This window comes from Saccopteryx bilineata, chromosome X (genome assembly GCF_036850765.1).
Source record: "Saccopteryx bilineata isolate mSacBil1 chromosome X, mSacBil1_pri_phased_curated, whole genome shotgun sequence".
Lineage (NCBI taxonomy): Eukaryota > Metazoa > Chordata > Mammalia > Chiroptera > Emballonuridae > Saccopteryx > Saccopteryx bilineata.
The window spans coordinates 137,095,577-137,117,621 of NC_089502.1; the positions used below are offsets into that span (position 1 = coordinate 137,095,577).

Here is a 22,045-nt window from a genome sequence, read left to right on the forward strand (position 1 = left end):
CCTTTCTATACAAAGTAATATTTCTATAGTTCAATTCTGATTATAGCATCTTTAAAACCTTTTGGTGGCTCCCACTTCATGAGTAACTGAGGTCTTCCTTCCTTTCAGGCCCTGTTGGCACATGTCCCCGCAGCTTGCCAGACCCAATTCTTTATGATTGTCTGAAATCATCACGTTGTTTCTTGCCTCTTGCCTCTGAGTCTTGCATGACTTCCCTCAGCCTGAACACCCTGTGCACTCCTTTCAGCTGTCAGGTTCCCGGTCCTGTGTCAACACCTGGATGAATGGTCAGGTCTCTGGTACAACATAGGGCAGGCGATGCTTCAGCTCTGGTCACCACTGAAGCTTGCACTTGAACCTCTCAGGTAGCACACAGCATTTTGTATGGAAATCATTTCTTTGTGAGCCTGTCTATCCTATTCCCCTGCCCCCCCAAAACCACAGAAAGACTAGTTGATACAAGTTTTTCTTTTCATTTTAACGTTGAATTACCTTTAAAAATGTATAGAAAAAATGGTCTATGTACAAAACTAGAACTTCAGCTAAAGGTAGTAATTAGAGAATTATAAAGGATCATTGATGTGAAAGGCCCAACATAAGTGTTTTATTGAAACAAATAAGCAGGGGCAACTTGTATTGATCACATTTTCATTGATATAGAAAGTGGTCTTTCATTCTTATTCTCCTCCTCTTTACATTATATCTGTTTCTGTAACCTTCCCCTCCACCCCACAGTCCATCACATGAACCATACTTTTGGAGTTTGTTCATCCATTCTGCCCAGCGACACCCTCACCCTTCATGGGCACGTGACCTATGCGGACCCATGGGAGCTCGTGCTCAGAAGTGTCCTATTCTTATTTTTATTTATTTATTTTTACAGGCTCAGAGAGAGAGGGACAGACAGGAACACAGAGAGATGAGAAGCATCAATCATCAGTTTTTCGTTGTGACACCTTAGTTGTTCATTGATTGCTTTCTCATATGTGCCTTGGCCGTGGGCCTTCAGCAGATCGAGCAACCCCTTGTTTAAGCCAGCGACCTTGGGTCCAAGCTGGTGAGCTTTTGCTCAAACCAGATGAGCCCGTGCTCAAGCTGGCGACCTCGGGGTATTGAACCTGGGTCCTCCATATCCCAGTCTGATGCTCTATCCACTGCGCCACTGCCTGGTCAGGCAGAAGTGTCCTATTCTTGCTGCAGTGCTCTGCTGTTGTCATCTTGACAACAAAAATTGTGGGGCCCACATTTTTATTTCACTTGACCTACTGGACCAGTTCTGGAAGCCCCCATTTTGTTCTCGTTTCAAGCTGCTGAGGCTCTAAGAAAGCTCCCATGATCTGGCACATTGATCCCCCTAACAGATTAAACCTCCACCTCAGCTGGACCGTCAAGCTGTTCGGAAAACTGGCCTGCGTTTCTGTATTTCAAACCATTCCCGCTGTTTTCTTCCTTCCTACTCTGTCATTTCCCTATTTACTTTCTGAAAAACAACGTGCTCTCTCTGTGATGGAGAACAATTAGATGCCATCATGTATGGATTCCTTCAACATCCTCCTTGCCCCTCCCAAAAAGTACTGTCTTCTTTCTTCCTTTCTCCTCTCCCCTCAACATTTAAGTGCTCTTCAAGTCTCTCACTAAAAACAAATGTAAAACAAACCATGGTCTGTGTGCCTCCTCAGTCCCTTCTTTTTCTTTTTCTTTTTCTTGGAGAAGGTGGCTATACTCGGTCCTCACTTCCTTCACCCCCTTTCATTACTGTACTCCCTGAAATCTTGTGTCTGCCTCCGTCTCTGTACTTAGCTGATTGTTGCTGAGGTTACCAACATCCTCTGAGTTTCTGAAAGCCGTGGCAACCTCTTCAAACTCTGCATCTTTAGACAACGTGAACTTTCTTCCTGGCTATCTTTCTTCTTCTGGCTTCTGAGTGATCACACACTGCTGGTTTTCTTCTGATCTCCTTGAATGTTCCTTATGTGTTTCCTCGCAGGCTCCTGTCCCCTACCTGTCTTCTGTGTGCTTTCACCTCAGCCGCCTCCCCTTCCCCACCCCACCCCTTCCTTTTCTTCTCAGTCTTTGTATTTCTACCGGGTCATCTCCCCCACATACATAGCTTTAACCTCTATCTGTACCCCGGTGAGTCCTCAATGTGTCTGTCCAGCCACTCTTCTCTCTTGATCTCTGTACCACCTCATGGACACCCTTGCCTCCGTATCTCACATTTTGGTACACTGTACATTGAGCTGGACATCTGCACCTGCCCCAGCCGGTCTTCGTCCCAGGACGCCACATTCCCCTTCCGGATAAAGCCATACTCCTGGGTGTTACTTAACACTTCTTCCTCTTCACACTTTCTGTATTCTATTAGTATATACTCTACTGATATTGCTTTTAACATTTTTTAGAAATCGTTTAATTTCTTAAAATGTTAAGAAATTAACATTCATGCCTACTATTCATGCCTTCATCATCTCTGGCTTTGGTTACCAGAACCTTCTCCTGTTCCTCCTTCCTACCATCCTGTTCTGTTTCTATCATCGTTTGCAGTGTCCAACTCAATTGTTTTTTTGTCCATAATATAAATTTGACCACACTACCCCCCCATTTAAAAAGCCTCAGTTGTCTCTCCATCGCCTTGAGAAGGAAGCCCAGCCTCTTCAGTGTGGTGCAGAGCCTTTCTTTGCCTTCCTCTCAGCCTTTTGTCTTGTTACTCAACTTGGAGGAAGCTCAGGCGTTGACCTGGTGCTTGTATTCATTGGCTTTTTCTAGAAGGCTCCAGGACAAGGATTTGAGTGCAGATGGTTTATCCGGTAGGTGATCTCAGGAGGCACCAGTAGAGGAGTGGGAAAGTGAGGCAAGGAAAGAACATCAATTCAATGTGCCTTGTAAGCAGGTTACAGTGTGGGCGGCTGGGGCTCAGGCCAGTCCCACTGGGAATCACTGGGAGACGGTAAAGAGCATGCCTCAGAGGGACAGGGAAGCTGGAATATTTATTGCCAGCTCCAACTATTATTGGCACTTGGCTGTTCTTGGAGCAGTCTTCAGGATTTTTAGCTTGCACTGCAAATCTGAGCATGCTTCTGGGGCCTGAGAAAGATCCCCTCTTTTTTTCAGCACCAGGGCAGAGCGGAGCTTGTTGTAGGAAGCCATCATTGTATGTGGAAACAATGAATGCCCTGGGGGTATAGGTGCGGCATCCACAGTGTTTACAACTGTGTCCCTTGGGTGTGTTCCCATAGCACTCCTATGGCCTCTCTCACAATGTATGTCACATGTACACAGAAAACGTGTCTGCTTATTAGTCTAACTTTCCCTGAACTAGGTGCATCCCAAGAACCAAATCTATTGTGGGTGGCTTGTAGTAGGTGTGCAGTACATTTGCACTGAGTATATGAATGAACAAATGAATGAATCCAATGAGATAGTCTGAAAAGGTAAGATTGAAGGTTTGGGAAAGAGAAAATTATGAAAAGATGAAAATTAGAGATAGAATAGTATGATCTAGCAGGAAGAAAGGTAGAAAAGAAAATAGTGGGAAATAGCCTGCCATGCCAGGAAGAACTGGAGGGAGACACTGAGAGGACAGGGCTTTTACACACAAGGCTGCTGCTGCAAATCACCTGGCAACTTGCAAAAGAGAATTCCATATCGCAAGCCCTAAAACAATAGTCTGTCATAACACCTAGCAAAATGGAACAACCTTGGAAGAAAAAGACTTTAAAAATATTTCAGGCTCCTATGCCCCTGACAAGCACCAGCCCTCACCTTGGTGATATAGCGAAATCACAGAATACCCAAAACATTTATTTATTCTTGCTGGCATTCACAATTCAATCCAAATTCCTAATCCACACAGGTTTGTTAAAGCCTCATTGAAACCCTTCCACCTTTAAGACAAAAAACAAACACGCCTTTGCCTCCCCGGGGGAAGCAGTTACAACCTCTTCAACATCCTGCTTGCTAAGGCAGCAGTTGTTACCTTAACTAATGATCTATGAAATCTTCTTTAAACACCTTGTGCAAACATGTAGCCGAATATGAAAACATGCTAAAATGACAAAAGAGAACACATACTATTTCACTGTATTCTTCTTGAAAGAGAGAGAAAGGAAAAAAAAACAACACTAAGATTATGGAGTTTTCTTTCCAAGGACAAGGAAAAAGATCTATAGGAATTTCCAGTCTAAAATGTCTTTATAGAGTACCTTCTCTTCTGTTTGTTAACCTTTCAACGGCTGATTTCCCAACATGGAATCACTGTGGTTAAAGTCCTCGATGGGACTATGGGCACATTAGTAGCAAAGATATGAAGTAATCATAGCACTGTTTTTACTGAAAGCCAGACTTTCTTGGACTGGGGCCCACGAATGTGTTTTACCTAGGCCTCCAGCTAATTCTCACGTGCACCAGTTTGGGAAGTTCTGATCTAGAGTAGAAAGATCAAGATGTGGTTTATACGCCAATGCCACTCTGTAGACTGTTGCAGTCTGTACCAGGACAAGTACATTTGATATTGGTTGTTCTCAGTTCCTCTGCTTATTGCTAGTCTAACTAATGAGAATTCTTATATGCATTCTCCCAGAATTAGTAACAAAACCAATATAAAATTCCTACAGCATTCTTTCTGGAATGGATGAAATGGTTGTTTTCTTTAACACTTTTTCTTTTTTTCTTTAACACTAAATATTGTGTGCGCCCGTTCAACCACACATGTTTAGTTGTTAATCCTAAAAATAAGCTTTCATTATGACTCTTCACACCTAAATAGGTGTGATAAAAAGCTTATTTTTTTCTGCCCACATGCAAACATGTTCATCTCCCAGAATCTGGATATTAATTCTGACTCTGAATCTAATGTTTCCCAGATGTTGGCTCTACCTTACTTCATGCATGAAGCTATGCATAGCATCAGCAATCTTAGGTAGGGCTAGTGGTGTGTGCATCCAAATGATTTATGTCTTTACCTAATGAATGAAGCCAATCACATTTAGTTTTTATTCATACTCAATTGAGCGTGAATTGTGAATAAATAAATCAAATTGTCAAAGATAAGCTGCTGGTAGAAGTTGCCATTTTCTGATATAAGGGTAAGACAACTGGCCATCACCACTGGGCACTACCTATATATGACCTGTCAAGGAATTGACTCGACTAGGGAGACACAATTTGCATACAAGAAAATAAGACAATTTCATATTGAGAAGTTTAGCCTAACAATATTATAAACTGGAGGTTTTGCTGCAGGAGCACTGTCAATATTTAGGGCTGGATAATTCTTTGTGGTGGGACTGTCCTATACACTGTAGGATGTTTAGTGGCATTTCTGGCTACCACCAACTCGATGCCAGTAGCACCTTTGCTTATTTGTGACAACCAAACATATCTTACTCCATGTCCCTTGTTGGGCAGAGACAACAAGGTTGAGAACCACTGCTCTAAGCCTTCGGAGAAAACCTTAAGTGAGATTCTCAAAGGTTGACCCAACTTTGATTATAGTTCAATGAGTTCCTCATTTGCTTATATTTGTTTGGTTGATTAGGCTTAGTGGTGGTGACATCTGCATTTCAACAGCCTTTTTTCAAAGTCGGTTTACATTCTAATTGAGTTGAAAGTGTATTTTTTAAATGTTTATTGTATTGACTTTAGAGGGAGAGGTAAGGAGAGAGACAGACAGACAGACAGGAGCATCAATCCGCTCCTGCATGTGCCCCAACCAGGGATTGACCGGGCAACCTCTGCACTTCAGGACAGTGCTTTAACCAACCCAGCCATCCATCCGGTCAGGGCAATTTGGAAGGGTCTTAATGGCTTTTCTACTTTGGAGATAAGTGTGCTCGTACTTAAGATGTTGACAGCCAAAGCCAGAATTTGTGGGAGGTAAAATGAAAGATTTCAGTTTGCCCCTAATTCTTTCTGCTTCTCTTATTTAGACACTGTAGAGTAAAAGCATGAACTCATTATTTCAATTGTGTGATTATAAAAACAGCTGTACATGGGTCACATCTTGCTGTGCAATCTAATTTCTCTTTGTAGAAGAGAGACAAGAGGAGTAAAATAGGGGAGGGGGTATGGAGGCTGCCTATTGCAGCTGTGCTAAGATACTTGGTTTTAATTTGCAGAACATGTTCCTCAATAAATAGAACAAAAGCTTTATGACTCAGTGTCTACTACATACCTTTGTGGTAGAAAAAGTAGGTAGTAAAATGAGCAATCACTAACCATAGAACTTCCATGTGCCAGGGCCTATTGTATGAGCTCTACCCATGGCACTCCTTTTTTTCTCACCACACTACAATGAGTAGTTTTTTCATCCATTTTATAGATGAAAAAACTGAGGCACAGAGAGGTGTGTTTTTTTGTTTTATTTAATAACCTGCCCAGGTCACAGAACCAGTAAATTATAGAGCCTACAGTTGAATGTTTGCAGCTTATCCCCTCATTTTAGGAGGCAAGAACCACAACTCCCAGGATTTCAAGGCATGTCACAGAATACCAGCCTCAGACAAGGTTAATCTGAGACCATGATAAAGTGAAACACAACAACTCCACTTCATAATTTTGTCTAAACGTTGGCAAAAACAAAGTCACTGTGCCAGCTACAAAATACTAGATATCTTTCTTTTGGTTAAAATGAATGCTGCTTACTTATCAATTATAGTTTTGTCCTTAGCCTGTCTTGTCTGCCCCTTTATAGATAAGATTTATTGAGATACCCAGTCATAGATTTTCTCTTGCTTTCTGATAGTGTCTAGTCTAGACCCAACTCCTACTTCCTTCAACTCTCCCTTCAAATCAGCCAGTGTACAGTGGCACCCTCTCTCCGGTTCCTGGGGTGTGCATTCTCCCACACTACAAAGAGTAGTTAACCCAACTTGCTTCACTACATACAGGCTTGGCTCAAGGGCATTGATACCTAGTTGTCCATGTTACAAAGCTAGTAATTTTCTAAATGAGTATCAAAAAGATTCATACTATCTAGAAAATGGGCCAAATACAATGAGGAGAAAACTTACAGGAATAATGTATTAATAATAGAACAAAAGACTTGGGAAATTAATAAGCATCAGCAAGGTCAAAATGAGCCCGTAGTGGAATATGACTACTTAAAAACACTACTGTAATGTAATGCTCTATTAAGAAGCACATATAAAGAGGGGAAATTGCTGCTCTTCTGTGTTGCATGTTGGTCAGGTGACTATCTCTCGTTTTCTGTGACTCATACTTCAAGAGGTTCACTAGCAAACTAGAGGAAGTGTGCTGAGGGGCTGTACGTCATGTCACAGGAAGGACTGGATCTGCTTATCTCAGGATATTTGAGAAGATGTTGTAGTAATATAAGGTTATAGTAATTAAATATATAGAAATATAAAAATATGGAAGATATATAAAAGTAATTAAAATGATATTAAAATAATTATTAAAATTAAATAAAGTTATGCCATTTGGATAGGAATTAATATAGTGGCTTAGTGCCATAACTCTGTAATGTGATAAACAGACTCTGACTTACAAGCAGAGCCCAGTTAGTATGTGTGTGAAGTTATACATAGATAAGAACTGGCTTGGTGTTATTTACATTAACTTTGTAAATTCTTTTTTTTTAATTTATTTTAAAGACTTTATTCATTTTAGACAGGAGAGAGAGAGAGAGAGAAAGAGAGAGAGAGAGAGAGAGAGAGAATGAGAATGAAAGAAGGGAGGAGCAGGAAGCATCAACTCCCATATGTGCCTTGGCCAGGCAAGCCCAGGGTTTTGAACCGGCGACCTCAGCATTCCAGGTCGACGCTTTATCCACTGCGCCACCACAGGTCAGGCTTAACTTTGTAAATTAATGAAAACAAGAACATCTTAAAAGTGGTTTAATGTAAACATTTCAGTAGATTGACATAAAGGGGGTTCCCTGCAAGGAATTCCCAAAGAGGTGGTTTGAGGTGATAATCCTGTAGATTGACACCTGTTAGAAGGTGTTGGCCAGAAAGGGTACTAAAGCTGAGGGGCCCTGTGCTGCAGTAGTCGCCCAGACTCCAACGTTGATGTGGACTGTCTCCACGCCACTCTGAGCTCTGACCAAAGTCAGCCGAGCAGAGCATGCCGACGGGGCCCCCTTAAGCTGTACCCAGGCACGCCAAAAGGATTTGTGAGTAATAAATTGCCTGTGTGATTATTGCAACTAATTTGTGTGTCGGTCGTGTCTTTCCTCTGGTGGCATTTAATAGTAGCATCCTCATAACTGCCTCAAGAGTAGTCTCAAAGAGGCTGCCAGCCCTGCTGATAAGCAGGAGTGTCCCACTGTATGGGGAAGTCGATTCAGGGATGCCTGATCGACGTAGAGCTTGGGCTCTCCTGGGACAGAAGACTGGCCAGCTCACCATCCAGAAGTGGTCGAGGAGATACCTTCAGGATGAGAGGAAGACATTTTTACCCCAAAGGAGGAGGCGTGGCAATCTTAACTGGGGACATTCCAGGACCCCATGATTTTAAATAAGCCACTTTCAGGTGACAATTTGCTCTGAATGGTTGGTTTTTGCCCTTCATCGATGGGGCCTGGTGTCCCCGTTGTTACAGGAAGCTCTAAGACCCTTGGAATGTTGGGAAGGAAATAGTGCAGGGCTTCTGAACCTACCTACCAAATTAATGGACAAGGACATTAAGCTCATCTCCTGGGACATTGCATTGGGGTTTGAGGCTGAAAAAGAAGGTAGTTCATTGTCCTTGTGAGATTATTTCCCTCCAGCAAGTCAATGGAAGGATGACCAGTTGAAAGCAGGGTTCAAGTATTAGTAGGTAAAGTGTCCTAAATAATGCCTCCCCTTACCATTTCAACTTTATATTCACATACAATAAATGAGTAGAAGTGGCACATGTTCTAAAAAGGAACAAATTCGGTTCTATGAGTGCTTGAAAGAGTGGGATTATTTCAGCCTTGTGTAGGATCAGGAAGTTATCTTTTGAGGAATTAATAATTTAGCTAAGATTTAAAGGCTAAACAAGGAGGGGGAGGGGAGAGAAAAATCATGGGAAAAAATGAGTACTGAATTCTTCCTTTCCCAAATTTACCATCATCTGAGATATTTTTATCAGGGCCTCCTTTTCTTCCCCTATTGACTAATCAGGGAAAGGGCCCCATATCTTCTTTCATGGGAGGTAGGAGTCTAAACAGTGTGTTAACATCATTCCTTCTAAAAGGTGGCTTATCATTAGATGGCCACCATCTAATAACCATGTTCCCAAGAAGGCACAATATCTGTTTAGTCACTGAAAACAAAAAAGGGCTATGTGGGCAGCTGGGAATATCTGGAATCAGGCACAATGCCAGAAGTCAGGTCGGTTGTAGCCACATATAGAGGGAAGGAGAGAAAGACATGTTAAGGCTCCAAAGTTGTGGAAAAGTTGTTATAACATCACATGGTGTGAAAATTTATTGGAGCCGAGGACACAACATAAAAATAGGATTTTAGCACGTAGACCTGGGGCATCAGCTTCTAATAAACTGGGTTGGCCCAACCACAGGGATTTGCAAGTTCTGTCAGTGAGAATCTAGACTTAATTGTTTCTGAGAAACTCTGCTTTGATAGAATTGACAGTGACTGCTTTTTAAGACGTAGAAAAGATATTCAAAGCAAATGCACCGAGTTGCGAGTTGCCTGGCCCCTCCTTGAATGAGACCCCATTTCATAACTTGATCATTCAGTAAACAGAGATCATTCAGACACTCTTCCTAGGCAAGTAAGTGTAATCTCAGGTATTTCTCGATAAATATTGTCCTTCAATAAATCTTAATGCCAGTGTCACTTGCAGAAGTCATCTGCTCTTGGTGTTACTCATACCTTCTAGAGAGTCGACCTGTCTTGTATTGTGGAGTCAGTTTCCCAGTGGAAAAAAAATTTTTTTTCAGAGACAGTGAGTCAGAGAGAGGTTTAGACAGGGACAGACAGGAACGAAGAGGTGAGAAGCATCAACCATTAGTTTTTCGTTGCACGCCTTGTGACACCTTAGGTTGTTCATTAATTTCTTTCTCATATGTGCCTTGACTGCAGGCCTTCAGCAGACCGAGTGACCCCTTGCTCAAGCCAGCCACCTTGGGTCCAAGCTGGTGAGCTTTGCTCAAACCAGATGAGCCTGCGCTCAAGCTGGCAACCTCAGGGTCTCGAACCTGGGTCCTCCACATCCCAGTCCGACGCTCTATCCACTGTGCCACTGCCTGGTCAGGCTCTCAGTGGAAAATTAAAGCAGTGACTTTTCCATTGGGAATATTAAACACTTTTAAATGGTGGTTATATATTTTTGTTTGTTTTGGTTTTTTGTTCTTAACTCAGGCCACAACCGATTAGGGTCTCTGAAAATTTAGTAATTCATGGCAAGCTGGGCTAGAACTAGGGCAAGGTAAGGCCTCATGTGCAAAAGTTAAGGAGATACCAAAATCCTATCACTCAACCATTTTAATACAATATTTTAAAAAATCATCATCAATGCAAAAATCCATGGTAAACAAAGTATCTATTTAAAATACAAGTAGGATCTGACACTGCACTTGTGTGTCTTCCTTTAATTGCCTTACCCTAATCTCATCCCTGATGACCAGCATTGAAAACACAGAACAGAAAACATCAGAGTGCATTAGCGGTGTTTCAAGTGTGTGTGTGTGTGTGTGTGTGTGTGTAACAGAATGAGAGAATGGATCCTAATGGGAGATGTAAAACATGTTCTCTGAGCAGCAGCAGTTACAGTCAGGGTCGCGGAAGCCAGAGTGCCCGCATGCAGGGCTGTTGGGCATTTGACTTAACCTCTCGGCTTTAGTTGCCTCATCTGTAAGATGGACATAGGAAACCATCTTCATCGTTGGCAGGGTGACCACTTAATTTATCCAAACAGGGATACTTTTGATAGTGGGAAGTGGCACTAACAGACAGTACAGCTTTGTAATGTTAGTTATTACAAAAAATTAAAAGGATTACCAAGCAATAAAACAGTTACAGATCTTTATCATGCAAAGAGAATGAAACCTTTCAATGATGAACATTCAGATGTTCAACAGCAACACTGCTTAGCCTCTATTTTATTTCACATTCATGGAATTTTCCATGTTTCCTATGATCCTTATCAAGTGGTGGCCTAGTGGCTTCATGGATTAGCATGCCATGCCATGGACCAAAGCTGGTACCCCAAGTGGCCAGCGGGACAGGAGAGTCCCACCACTGACAGAGAACAAGAAAAAAGAATCATTTATCCGCAGCCTCTTGTATCTGAGTGCCCTGCAAGCCCCTTCTCGCTGTCCTAGAAAGTGTCAGTTAGGACCCTGCTTCTGGAAAGAGCCAGGAAAAGAGGCTGGGGATCATGGTGGTGATTTTCTAGACTTCACACATGTTCAAGTGAGAACTTTTGCACTGCGCATGTACACCCCCACCCCAGAAGACTGTTCCGTGACAGAAACCAGATGTACAAAGTGGAGGTCCATCAAACCCATCTAGTATATTTTAATGCAAGTGTTAATAAGTGTATTATTTAAAACGAGTAATCCAGGACAAATGCTGCCTCACACAAGGCATCAGGAAGTAGGCAAACCCAGGTCTTTCCATGGCAAGCTAGGCTGTGTGATCACACTAGTCACACAGTTGTGGGATTAAATCAATTACTGTAAAGGGAAGTGCCTAGAAGAGTGCCTGATGTGTGGTAAACGCAAAAGCAGGGTTAGCTCTTGTTACCATTTTATTTTTCTTACCATGGTTCAGACTCAGAAGACTGGAAAAGCACGAACTTAAAAAGATGCCATTTCCTAAGGGACAAATAATTGGAAATGTCTCCTGCTCTTTTTTCAAAATTCAGTTGTCAATGACAATAACTGTCTTGACTGCAAAGGTCAAGCATGATTTGTTTTGCTCTCCACATGTCTGTCAAGTCTTAACTTTGTCAATTATAAACTTCATATTCTGAACAGTCATTTTGAGATGCACAGTCAAACTCAAGAACATCTCCATATAAAGCATGTAAGTTTGGCCCTTTCAAATACTGTTTATAAGAAAACAGAGCAGTGACTACAACCATATGAATATATGGCTAAGGTCGAATAGAGGAAAAATTGCCATCATGGCTGTCAGGAGTTGGGAAGCCAAGATGGGGTCAGTTTTCTGTATGGATATTGAAGACCCTCCAGGAAAGGTAATGTTAATAGAATGTTGGGTTGATGGTGGAAAAGGTGCTGAAGTCATGAACTAATAAGGAATGTGGCTGGAAGCTGGTACATAACAGCAGTAGCAGGCGAAATCGGTGATGAAGTTGAATGACCTGAACTTCAGAGGCTCCAGTAGAGCTGGGATTGAGGAAGGAGGAAAGTGAGCTGATAGTTCAGGCATCACAACCAGGAGCCAGGAAGATACCTGAGATGGCTGATAGTGGAGGCATTTAAAGGAGACTCCTTAGAGATGCCACATAATTTGTTTGCCAGCTCTAGTGGCATGTCTCATAGGCATCTAAATTTAACAGCATCAAATTATGACTTGAGTTTTACCCCAAATCTGCTTCTGTCACAGTAGTCCCCATCTTAAATAGTGATACTGCCCACCCAGTTACTGAAGCCAAATATCTGAGCCATAGTTTTCTTTTTCTCTTTCCCGCATCCTATGCGTCAGCATGAACTATGGTTTTACCTCCAAAGTATAAACCACTAGAATGTAAGTTTCATCAAAGGATTGTGCTTTGTCCTGCTCAACAGGGTATTTTAAGGATGCCTGGCAGATGATAGGAAGCAAATATTTATGGAATGAATGAATGAATCTTGAATCTGACCACTTGGCTCTGTTCCCATGGCCAGTACCACAGTTGAAGCCACCAACATCTCTCACCTATATTTCTACAACAGCCTCCAAACTGATCCTCTGCTGCTACTCTTGACCTCACAGACTGACTGTGCAATAGCCTGACACTTGCTAAGTTGAAACTAACCAGTGGATTTTTATCAGTTAGAATAAAATTCATACCTTTATACTGGTCTGCAAAGTCCTATATGAACCTGAAATTAGCTATTCCTCCGACCTCATTTTTTTTGAATGTTTATTAAAGCTGCAGACAGTGAAACAAGGAAGGGGCTAGAATAGGGAACCAACCTTATGGGAAGGAAATGTGCCTACACTGGGAAGTTGGGGAAAAGGGGGCCTTGGAGAGAGCTTCAGAGTGTTCGTCCAGGATGTGCTGCCACTGCCCATTGCTCTCCTGGTGGGAAGTCTCACGAGGACCCTTTAAGATTAGAAGATGCATGCCTGTGCGGAGGGGAGGGGGGAAGGGTGGTACAGGAAGGGAAAGACACAGGCATGATCCCTAGATGGAGAGTGTTGGGGTCCTTTGTTTTGAGGGTTCTTAAAGACTGGGAGTTCAGGGGTGGTCTTAGGGGAGGACCCCAACAGAACATTCATCAGCTTTATGCTGATGTGCCAAGAGGAGATTTATTCCCTTACCTTCATCCATCCTTGCGTGTGCTTGGCAACCTCATTTTCTACTACTTTGTCTTTCTCATTTGCTACTGCCTGCTCTAATGCTGCCCACCTTCCCCCAGACTTACCTTATCATAATAAGACTCACTGGGACTCTTGTGAAAAATACTAGAGTCATTCACAGTGCCTTCCCTGTAGATTCTGACTCATAAGTTTGGGGTGGAACACATGAATCTCTACTTTTAACAAGCACTCCAGGTGATTCTTATAATAAGATTAGCTGGAGATATACCCTAAGAATCCTTCCCACGCATTCCAGTTTTTCAGATTTGAGAAGCAAAATGAAACAACACAATCAACAGTTCAAATACTGTAGAAATGTTCGCCTGAAACCTGTGCACTCTTATTGATCAATTTCACCCTGTTAAATTTAATTTTTTTCTTTTAAATGAGAGGAGAGGAAATAGTGAGATTCACTCCTGCATGTGCCCCAACCAGGATCCTTCTGGCAACCCCATCTGAGGCTGGTGCTGAAATCATCTGAGCAATTTTTAGCACCTGAGGCCTTTGCTCAGACCAACTGAGCTATCCTCAGCACCTGGGGTGATGCTCAGACCAATCAAGCTCTCCTCAGTACATGAGGCTGACGCTCAAACCAATTGAGCCACTGGCTGCAGGAGGGGAAGAGGGAGAGAAGGGGTAGAGGGAAAGAAAGAGAAGCAGATGGTCGCTTTTCTTGTGTGCCCTGAGCAAAAATCGAACCTAGGATATCCACATGCCAGGCCAATGTTCTATTCACTGAGTCACTGACTGGGGCCAAGATTTAATTTCTTTATAAAAAACAAACTCAGGCCCTGGCCGGTTGGCTCAGTGGTAGAGCATCGGCCTGGCATGCAGAAGTCCCAGGTTCGATTCCCGGCCAGGGCACACAGGAGAAGCACCCATCTGCTTCTCCACCCCTCCCCCTCTCCTTCCTCTCTGTCTCTCTCTTCCCCTCCCGCAGCCGAGGCTCCACTGGAGCAAAGATGGCCCGGGCGCTGGGGATGGCTCCTCGGCCTCTGCCCCAGGCGCTAGAGTGGCTCTGGTCACAACAGAGCGACGCCCTGGAGGGGCAGAGCATTGCCCCCTGGTGGGCAGAGCATCGCCCCCTGGTGGGTGTGCTGGGTGGATCCTGGTCGGACGCATGCGGGAGTCTGTCTGACTGTCTCTCCCCGTTTCCGGCTTCAGAAAAATACAGAAAAAAAAACAAAAAAAACCCAAACAAACTCATTTTCTACCTGTGGTCTAAGAGGCCATGCAGTTCATGGCCACCTACTATGCTATGCCAGGAAATTCTGGGAATACAGAAATGTATATGTTGAAATACCCTCACATTCTAGTAAAATTTCCTGGGTAGCATAAGTGACCTCAAACTTGTGTCACTTTGTGCTATGCTCCTGTGGATGAGGTTGAAGGAATGGTTATCACCAGCAGGGAGGAGAGATTTGAGAAAGGCTTGATATTCAACAATTTACAGCAATGAGAGTATTTGTGTGTGAGTGTGTATGTGTGTATTTCCTTAGGCTGTGTCAGGAAAAAAATATTCCTGAGAGGTAGAGAAGAGAAAGAGAAAGGGCAGTCAGCAGGAGACCAGTCCAGAGTATGTGCAGGAAACATTCTGTAGATTCAGTGAGCTCATACACATACATGCTCCTCAGCGTAAGCAACATCTAAATCACAACAGATGCTCAGTTTTGCATCTACATCTGGAAGCATTAAGCTTGACAATGAAAGATTTTTGGTTTTGTTCTGTCAGGGTAGCATATAATGACGGCTTTGCCAGCATGTTTAATTTATTGATTTGTGGGTGGGGGGAGAAATTTTGAAAACTATCTCTTATCTCCTGCACATAAAATATTAACTTTCATTCTCTAGTGATATTATTACAGGAACTAGCATTCTCCATGTCAAAGGGCATGTTTCTGTCCCTGAATCTGAAACTGAAAATAAGCGGGAGCTTTCTGGTGTCCTATGTGAAACTGGCTTATAAACCAGAGCAGTGCTTCTCAAAGATGTCCACACACCGCAATTACTTGGGAGGTCGGGGGGCTTCAGAAATACTAATTCCTTTGCTCTATCCCAAGACTGGATTTAATTGGTGTGGGGCATGGACAATATTTGGGACTTTTGAAACATCCTCAGACCAATCGAATCTGCAAGCAAGTTGTTTGGGAACCGCTGAACTGGAGATGTTAAGCCATGCATCTCAAACCTCAAGCTTCTGGATAGTATAAAGTTCAGGTTTCTGCATTAAAGTCTAAGTCGAGGTGATAGGTGCATCTGACTGGATTTATCAGATCACAGTCAACATGGGTAGGAACCATATTTACATAAAGCGAAAGCAATTGATGAAAAAATTAAAGAAGTTATGTGTATAGAATCACGCATACACATACATACAAATGATCAATGTTCAAAACAGTAGGATATTAAAGTAGTTTTGTCAGATTGAGAATATATCTGCAATTAGAATTGTCAAATAAAACACAGGGCTCCTGGTTAAATTTGAATCTCAGATAAAGAATGAATATCTTATTAATATAAGTATGTCCCATGCAATATTTGGGACATACATACACTAAATAGTGTTTATTGTCTGAAATTCAAGTTTACCTGTGTGCCCCGTATTTTTATTTGCTAAGTGTGACAACCCTACCCCAATTGTAAAGGGCTAACCTGAGCAATAATTCAGTATAGTAGCTCAGATCAGGACAAAAGTTAACCTTAGCTACTTGCTCATTACGTGTTCTTCTGTTTTCTAAATTACATTGTCAGGTTCACCACCACAAGTGATCACTGTCTGCATGATGCTCAACTGTACCTTATTCTGTTTCTTCTGTCTTTTTCGGAGCCGCAGGAACTCCTTGTGCTGCCTGGAGACAAAGTTCACTGCTGCGTATTCCAGCAAGGCGGCAAACACAAACAGAAGGCACACCGCCATCCAAATGTCAATTGCTTTGACATAGGAGACCTGAGAGAGAGGGAGAGAGAGAGCACTATGAAAACCTGTGGGGAAGCCCTGTTCCGAATGTTGGGAGAAGCAGAATAATCCCCTTCGCGGATTCTGGGCAGAGCAGTGAAAGGGACACGCATCCACCCCTGACACCCACACAGTGTCCTGAGCCCTTGTCCATCTCTCTCCATGTAGCACACCTGCTCAAGTAGCCTTAGCCCTGAGAACAGCTCCAAAGATGACTGCAACGTTTCTTTAATGAAGAGAACTAAAAAGAAAACTTCGAGGTGAAATAGACTAGATACTATTTTCGAAATGGCTCATTTTTTTCTATTTTTTTTCTTAACATTTAAAAATGAATATAATTAAAATTATTTCAAAACTTGGATGAGAAATACACTATCTATGGTCTGGACACTTCAAAAACCAATTTTTAATTTTCATTCATCCGTTGACCCTAACTGGCATGAAAACACATTTCTTTTCTTTTTTCTTTTTTTTTTTTTGAAAACATATTTCTTAAATGATTTGAAACTATCACAATTCAAGGATATTGAACCAAAATAAAACATCAGGGCTCTAGCCTTGTGGAAGGAATTTGATTAAAAAGGAAAATATTATAACCCCCCAGTGATTGGTTGATTATTTAGTACATTTTATAATTTAATAAAGTGTATTTCCAAGGCAAATACTTTTTACTTGCAATGGAAAGTTCCCCTCATTTCTCTTAACACTCAATTATTTTTTTTAAATATAAGAGGGAAAGTAACTAGGTAAAGTTGCAGCATATTGGACCCTGGACTACATGCTTATCAAACTGCCAGCTGAATGTGTACTATCTAGTTCTGATTTTTAATTAGGTTTTCCTGTTTTTTGATAGTTAACACTGAGTTCTTGCCAGCCAATACTTTAAACATTTTACATGTATTCATTTTCTAACCATCGCAGCAATTATATTGCCCCCATTTTCTGACGAGGAATCTGGGGTACAGAGAGGTTAAATTATTATCTGAGGTCACAAAGTTAGTAAGTGGCAGAACTAGGATTGGAATTTCCTTTTCCGACACACACAAATACTACATTAGTAGGATTATACAGTTTGTATCTTGCATTTCCATTTGACCTTTATAGTGAAGCATTTCCCATGTCATTTAACTTTCTAAATCACAATTTTCAATGCTTGCGTAATGGCCTGTAACATGATTAATTACTCTGTATTATAGGACATTTTCGTGATTTTTAGTTTTATTTTTTGCTTATACAAACTTGGAGGCTGTGAAAATTCTTCCCCCCAAATATTTGACAGTATATTTATATGTTAGCTCAATTTTTAGACTGGTATTATGGGAATAAATACTCTGAAAATGGGCTCTTGACTTGGAAAGTAAGTAGCAGCAGAGGGGATATATAAGCAGAGACTCCACAGTGAAATGCTCCAATAATACTGCTCTTTTCCTGTCTCTGTAACTTTGCCAAGTTCTTTAACCTATATTTGGCCCCCTTCCTCATCTATATATGGAATAATAGTACTTGTATTACAGAATTAGATAGACAAAATCACTTAATATATGCAAATTGCTTAAAATAGTGTCTGGCACAAAGTAAGTGCTATATAAATATTTACAATTTGGCTACATAAGGGTGTGACTTAGTTAATGGAGAAATTTTGGAAGAGGCAGAAAAATCAACAAGGAAAAAATAAATTTCTCACAATCCTAATATATTCCAATTATTTTTAAGGCTACCTTCCTTACACTATTTGTCTCTGTTGATCTGAACTACATGTCAGTCCCACATAAGTTGTGACAAAGTAGTCCAGCACTTTGTCATCTTCATCACTGTGAATTATCACTCTTCCTACCTGGGATACTCTTCTCATTCTTTCTGATTAGTAGACTCAGAATCCTTCAGGATTTGGCTCAGATACCAGCTCCCCTGAGAAGCCTCCCAAACCTTCTCGCTTTCTCCCATCTGGATTAGGGGCCACTTTTCTCTCCTCCCTTACCACTTGCTATTGAAACTGTCTGCTGTTCCTTAGTCTACAAGCTTCCTTGACACCCCACCACCAGATCTGTAAGCTTTTCTTTCTTCTTCTTTTTTTTTTTTTTTTTTTGGACAGGCCTTGTAGTGTAATTACTTTTTGTATTACCAGCACAGGACCTGGCAGATAGCGAGTAAGTATTAGATATGTGGAATGAAGGAATAAATAAATGATTGAATGAAGGAAGGGAGGGAGGAATGAAGGAAATAATCTGGCCATATTTCCATTTTTGTGCTTTAATTTCAACAATTCTACTCTCTATAACATTATTCACAATTTTGTACATTTGATATTTTTAAGAGTGGACTATTAGCTCATTTCAATTCTCTCAGCACACCTAGGATTCCTGGACTGTTCCTTTCCTTAATAAGCAATAATTTGTCTTGTATTTGCTCTTCTGTAGCAGTCCTATTCTCTAGTAATAATAGAACATTTCCAATCACAGCATTCCCAGTTATATATTATTCAGATGGCCCATAAATGTTTTAATACCCAATAATGAAAGGAATTTGTCAATGCCCGAGATATATCCATACCAAGAGCTGAGTCCAATCGAGCTGACTATCATTCCTCCCCTTCCTGTTGTTTACAACATTCAGTAATTTGTAAACCATTTCTCCATCTCTTTCTGGCCATCAGCAGGCCAAGCACGTATTTGGCTTTTTTTTATAGCTGCTCATAAATGAATCCTTTCGGTCTCTTAATCATTTTGGTTGGTCTCTGAGTTTCCTCCAAATCACGAACATCTTTCCAGCATTGAAGTGCTGGTATTAAATGCATTATTCACATGGATTTAGAGGGTGTTGTGAGACAGCTATTACATATGGTGTGATGTCCCTTGGTGCTAGTCTCTCAGGACTGAAATACCTTTTTGTTTTGTTTTTACCCAGCTCTGATGTCAGATTCCCTGTCTTTGGCTGCTAATCCTTAGATGTTTTCAGCTCACATCTTCTCCTGTCACATTCTTTTTTATTATTCTTGGGCTTACATGATCCCTTACTGAACTACTTTACAGTCTTGCAAAACAGTTTTCAAAGGCAGTTAAGTGCTCAAAATGCTATTAGGATTCTCTGAATTCCAGGCGTATTTACTTAATACACACACACACACACATTGTGGGCCTACTATGTGGAAGGCACCATACTATGTGCTGGTGGGAGCTGGGACTGAAGATCCAAGGATAACTAAGATGCACATCAATTATTCCTAGGACTTCCCAGAGCACACTGCATGAAACCTCATTCACACCGTGCTCTAAAAAGTGTCATTCATATTGTGCAGGGAGCAACAAATTATTGCCTGTGGATCAAATCTGGCCCACCACATGTTTTATAAATAAAGCTTTATTGGAACACAGACATATTCATTTACATATTTTCTATGGCTGCTTTTGAACTAAAACGGCACGGTTGCATAGTTGTAACAGAGACTGCATGGCCTGAGAAGCCTAAAGTACTTACTCTGTGGCCTTTTACAGAAAACATTGACCAGCCCTTAACCTAGACTTCAGTGTTGTGTGGTTTATCCTGGGGTTGTACACTCCAGTGGCCCTCCTGATACTTGTGAAACCCATGTTCCATTGAAGGACAAAGTCAAGTGCATATATAACTGATAGATACAAAATGGATAGTCCCATGTGCTAAAGTATAGGAAAGATCAAAAGTCTAATGGAATATGGGGAGGTTGAAATTGACAGGGAAAATCAGGAATGGCTTCATTCCTGGATGGGGTGGCATTTGACATAGGGCTTGAGGAAAGTCAGGCCCCTGATGGGTGCAAGAAGCTGTAAAAGCAAAGCCATGAAGATGGGAGAGAAGAGGTGGGCTTGGGGACAATGAATAGTCCAGGGAGCGGGATATGGTGGGCACCTGGGAAGTGTATGGTGAGGTTGTGGACAGGGAGGATGGGCCAGTGCACTGAAAGCCAGGCACAAGGGTTTGAGTTTCAGCCTGCTTGTAGAGATGAGCCGGACTTCCCAGAACCATCCTGCTGGTGGTTTTGAGGTGGGTATTGACATGTAAGTCCTTTTATAATATTTGTAAATTTCTTTGTCTCCATAAGCAAGAGTCTTAGCCAAAGTAGACGTTTTCCCTCCTTGCAGAAGTTTACCTTCCCTTGTCTTGGCACCGTCAACTCTACACAGGTCTGGTTCTCTTCTAAGCTTTCCAAGGTCTCAGAAGCCTTTGCTGGTTCTTCTTTTGTTTGTTTTTGTGTTCCTTGAACTCTTTTCAATTTCACTCCTTAATCTTCATGTCCTTAATTAATTCATCTACTCCTATACTTTTCTTCTTTGTGTGTATGTGTGTGTGTGTGTGTGTGTGTGTGTGTGTGTGTGTGTGTACACACACACGTGTGTGTGTCTTATAGCAGAAATTGCCTATGTACTAATGAATCCTATTTCCTCTTCCTGGAACACCAATAAACTAGATTTTCCAGTTCAGTTGGATCCCCACATCAAGGCTTCTCAAATCTCCAATAAGGTCCTTGGGACTTAGCCCTTCTGTAGCTACCTTGGATGTCACCCATTTAAGATGGCAGTGCCATAAAATGGAAGAAGTCAGGATCCCTGAAAGACCTAGGGCCACCCACTCCACAGTGGAGTATAATGTGAATGAGAAATTTTTATTTTGGTAAGCCACAGAGATTACAGAATTTTGTTTTTCCAACACTCCCAAATTTATCACTCAGACCTGAGCTCTCATCAGTGTTCCTATATTAATTCTAAAATACCTGCAATTAGCATTTGCAAAATCATACTCATGAAATGCTCCTCCTCCTCATTATCTCATTTGAATCTTTCTTGCCACTAGCAACCCTATTTTCATCATTGGTTTTTCCCTTGCTTTCATCTCTAATATTCAGTCTTTTGTAAAAGCTCACCCTTGGGTTTACTCTTTTGTCTTATTCCAAAGATGTCACTACAACTCTGGCCATCAACATTTACACCTGGTTATTATAACAACTTCCTAACTGATCCCCCTGTATTCAGTTCCTCCCTGTGGCACTTGATCCTTTTGCTTCTGCAAGATTAAATTTATGATGCCAATTTAATTTTGCAACACACCTGCTTAAGAATTACTCTGGCTGCCTATTACAGGCTCTAGTATTTAAGATTTCTCACAGCATGTGTCCAACATAAACCATGTACTTTGTTTAAGCAATTATACTTACTACCCCCGAGGAGCCAAGTTCATTCCTGCTGAGAATCCCAGTGTTTCTCAGACATGAGTGATTTTGCACTTCAGGGGACATTTGGCAGTGTCTGGACATATTTTCAGTTGTCACAACCAGGGGGAGGTGCTACTGGCATCTAGTAGGTTGAGGTCAGGAATGTTGTTAAACACAGGACAACACCCATAATGAAGTTATCCAGTCCCAAATGTCAATAATTCTGAGTTTGATGAATTGTGATATTGAGAAAGCAACCTTCCCAAACCCAAGAATCAATGTCTACTCCAGTGGTTCTCAATTGGGCATCATGTTCCCTCAAGAGGACATTCCCAATGTCTGAAGATGTCTTCTGTTGGGACGTGGGGTTTTACCACGGGCTTCTAGTAGGTAGAAGCCAGGCATACTGCTAAATGTCTAACA

The 22,045-nt window shown here is 41.6% G+C and overlaps 1 protein-coding gene across 2 annotated transcripts in view; it reads right to left on the bottom strand.

The window, feature by feature from the left end:
- Nucleotides 1–22,045, bottom strand: part of GLRA2 (glycine receptor alpha 2) — a 195,962-nt gene that overhangs the window by 23,078 nt on the left and 150,839 nt on the right. For both annotated transcript variants that reach the window (XM_066248945.1, XM_066248944.1), the window contains exon 8: nt 16,282–16,431. In XM_066248945.1, coding sequence (XP_066105042.1) covers nt 16,282–16,431 — 150 coding nt within the window. The remainder of the gene's footprint in view (nt 1–16,281; nt 16,432–22,045) is intronic.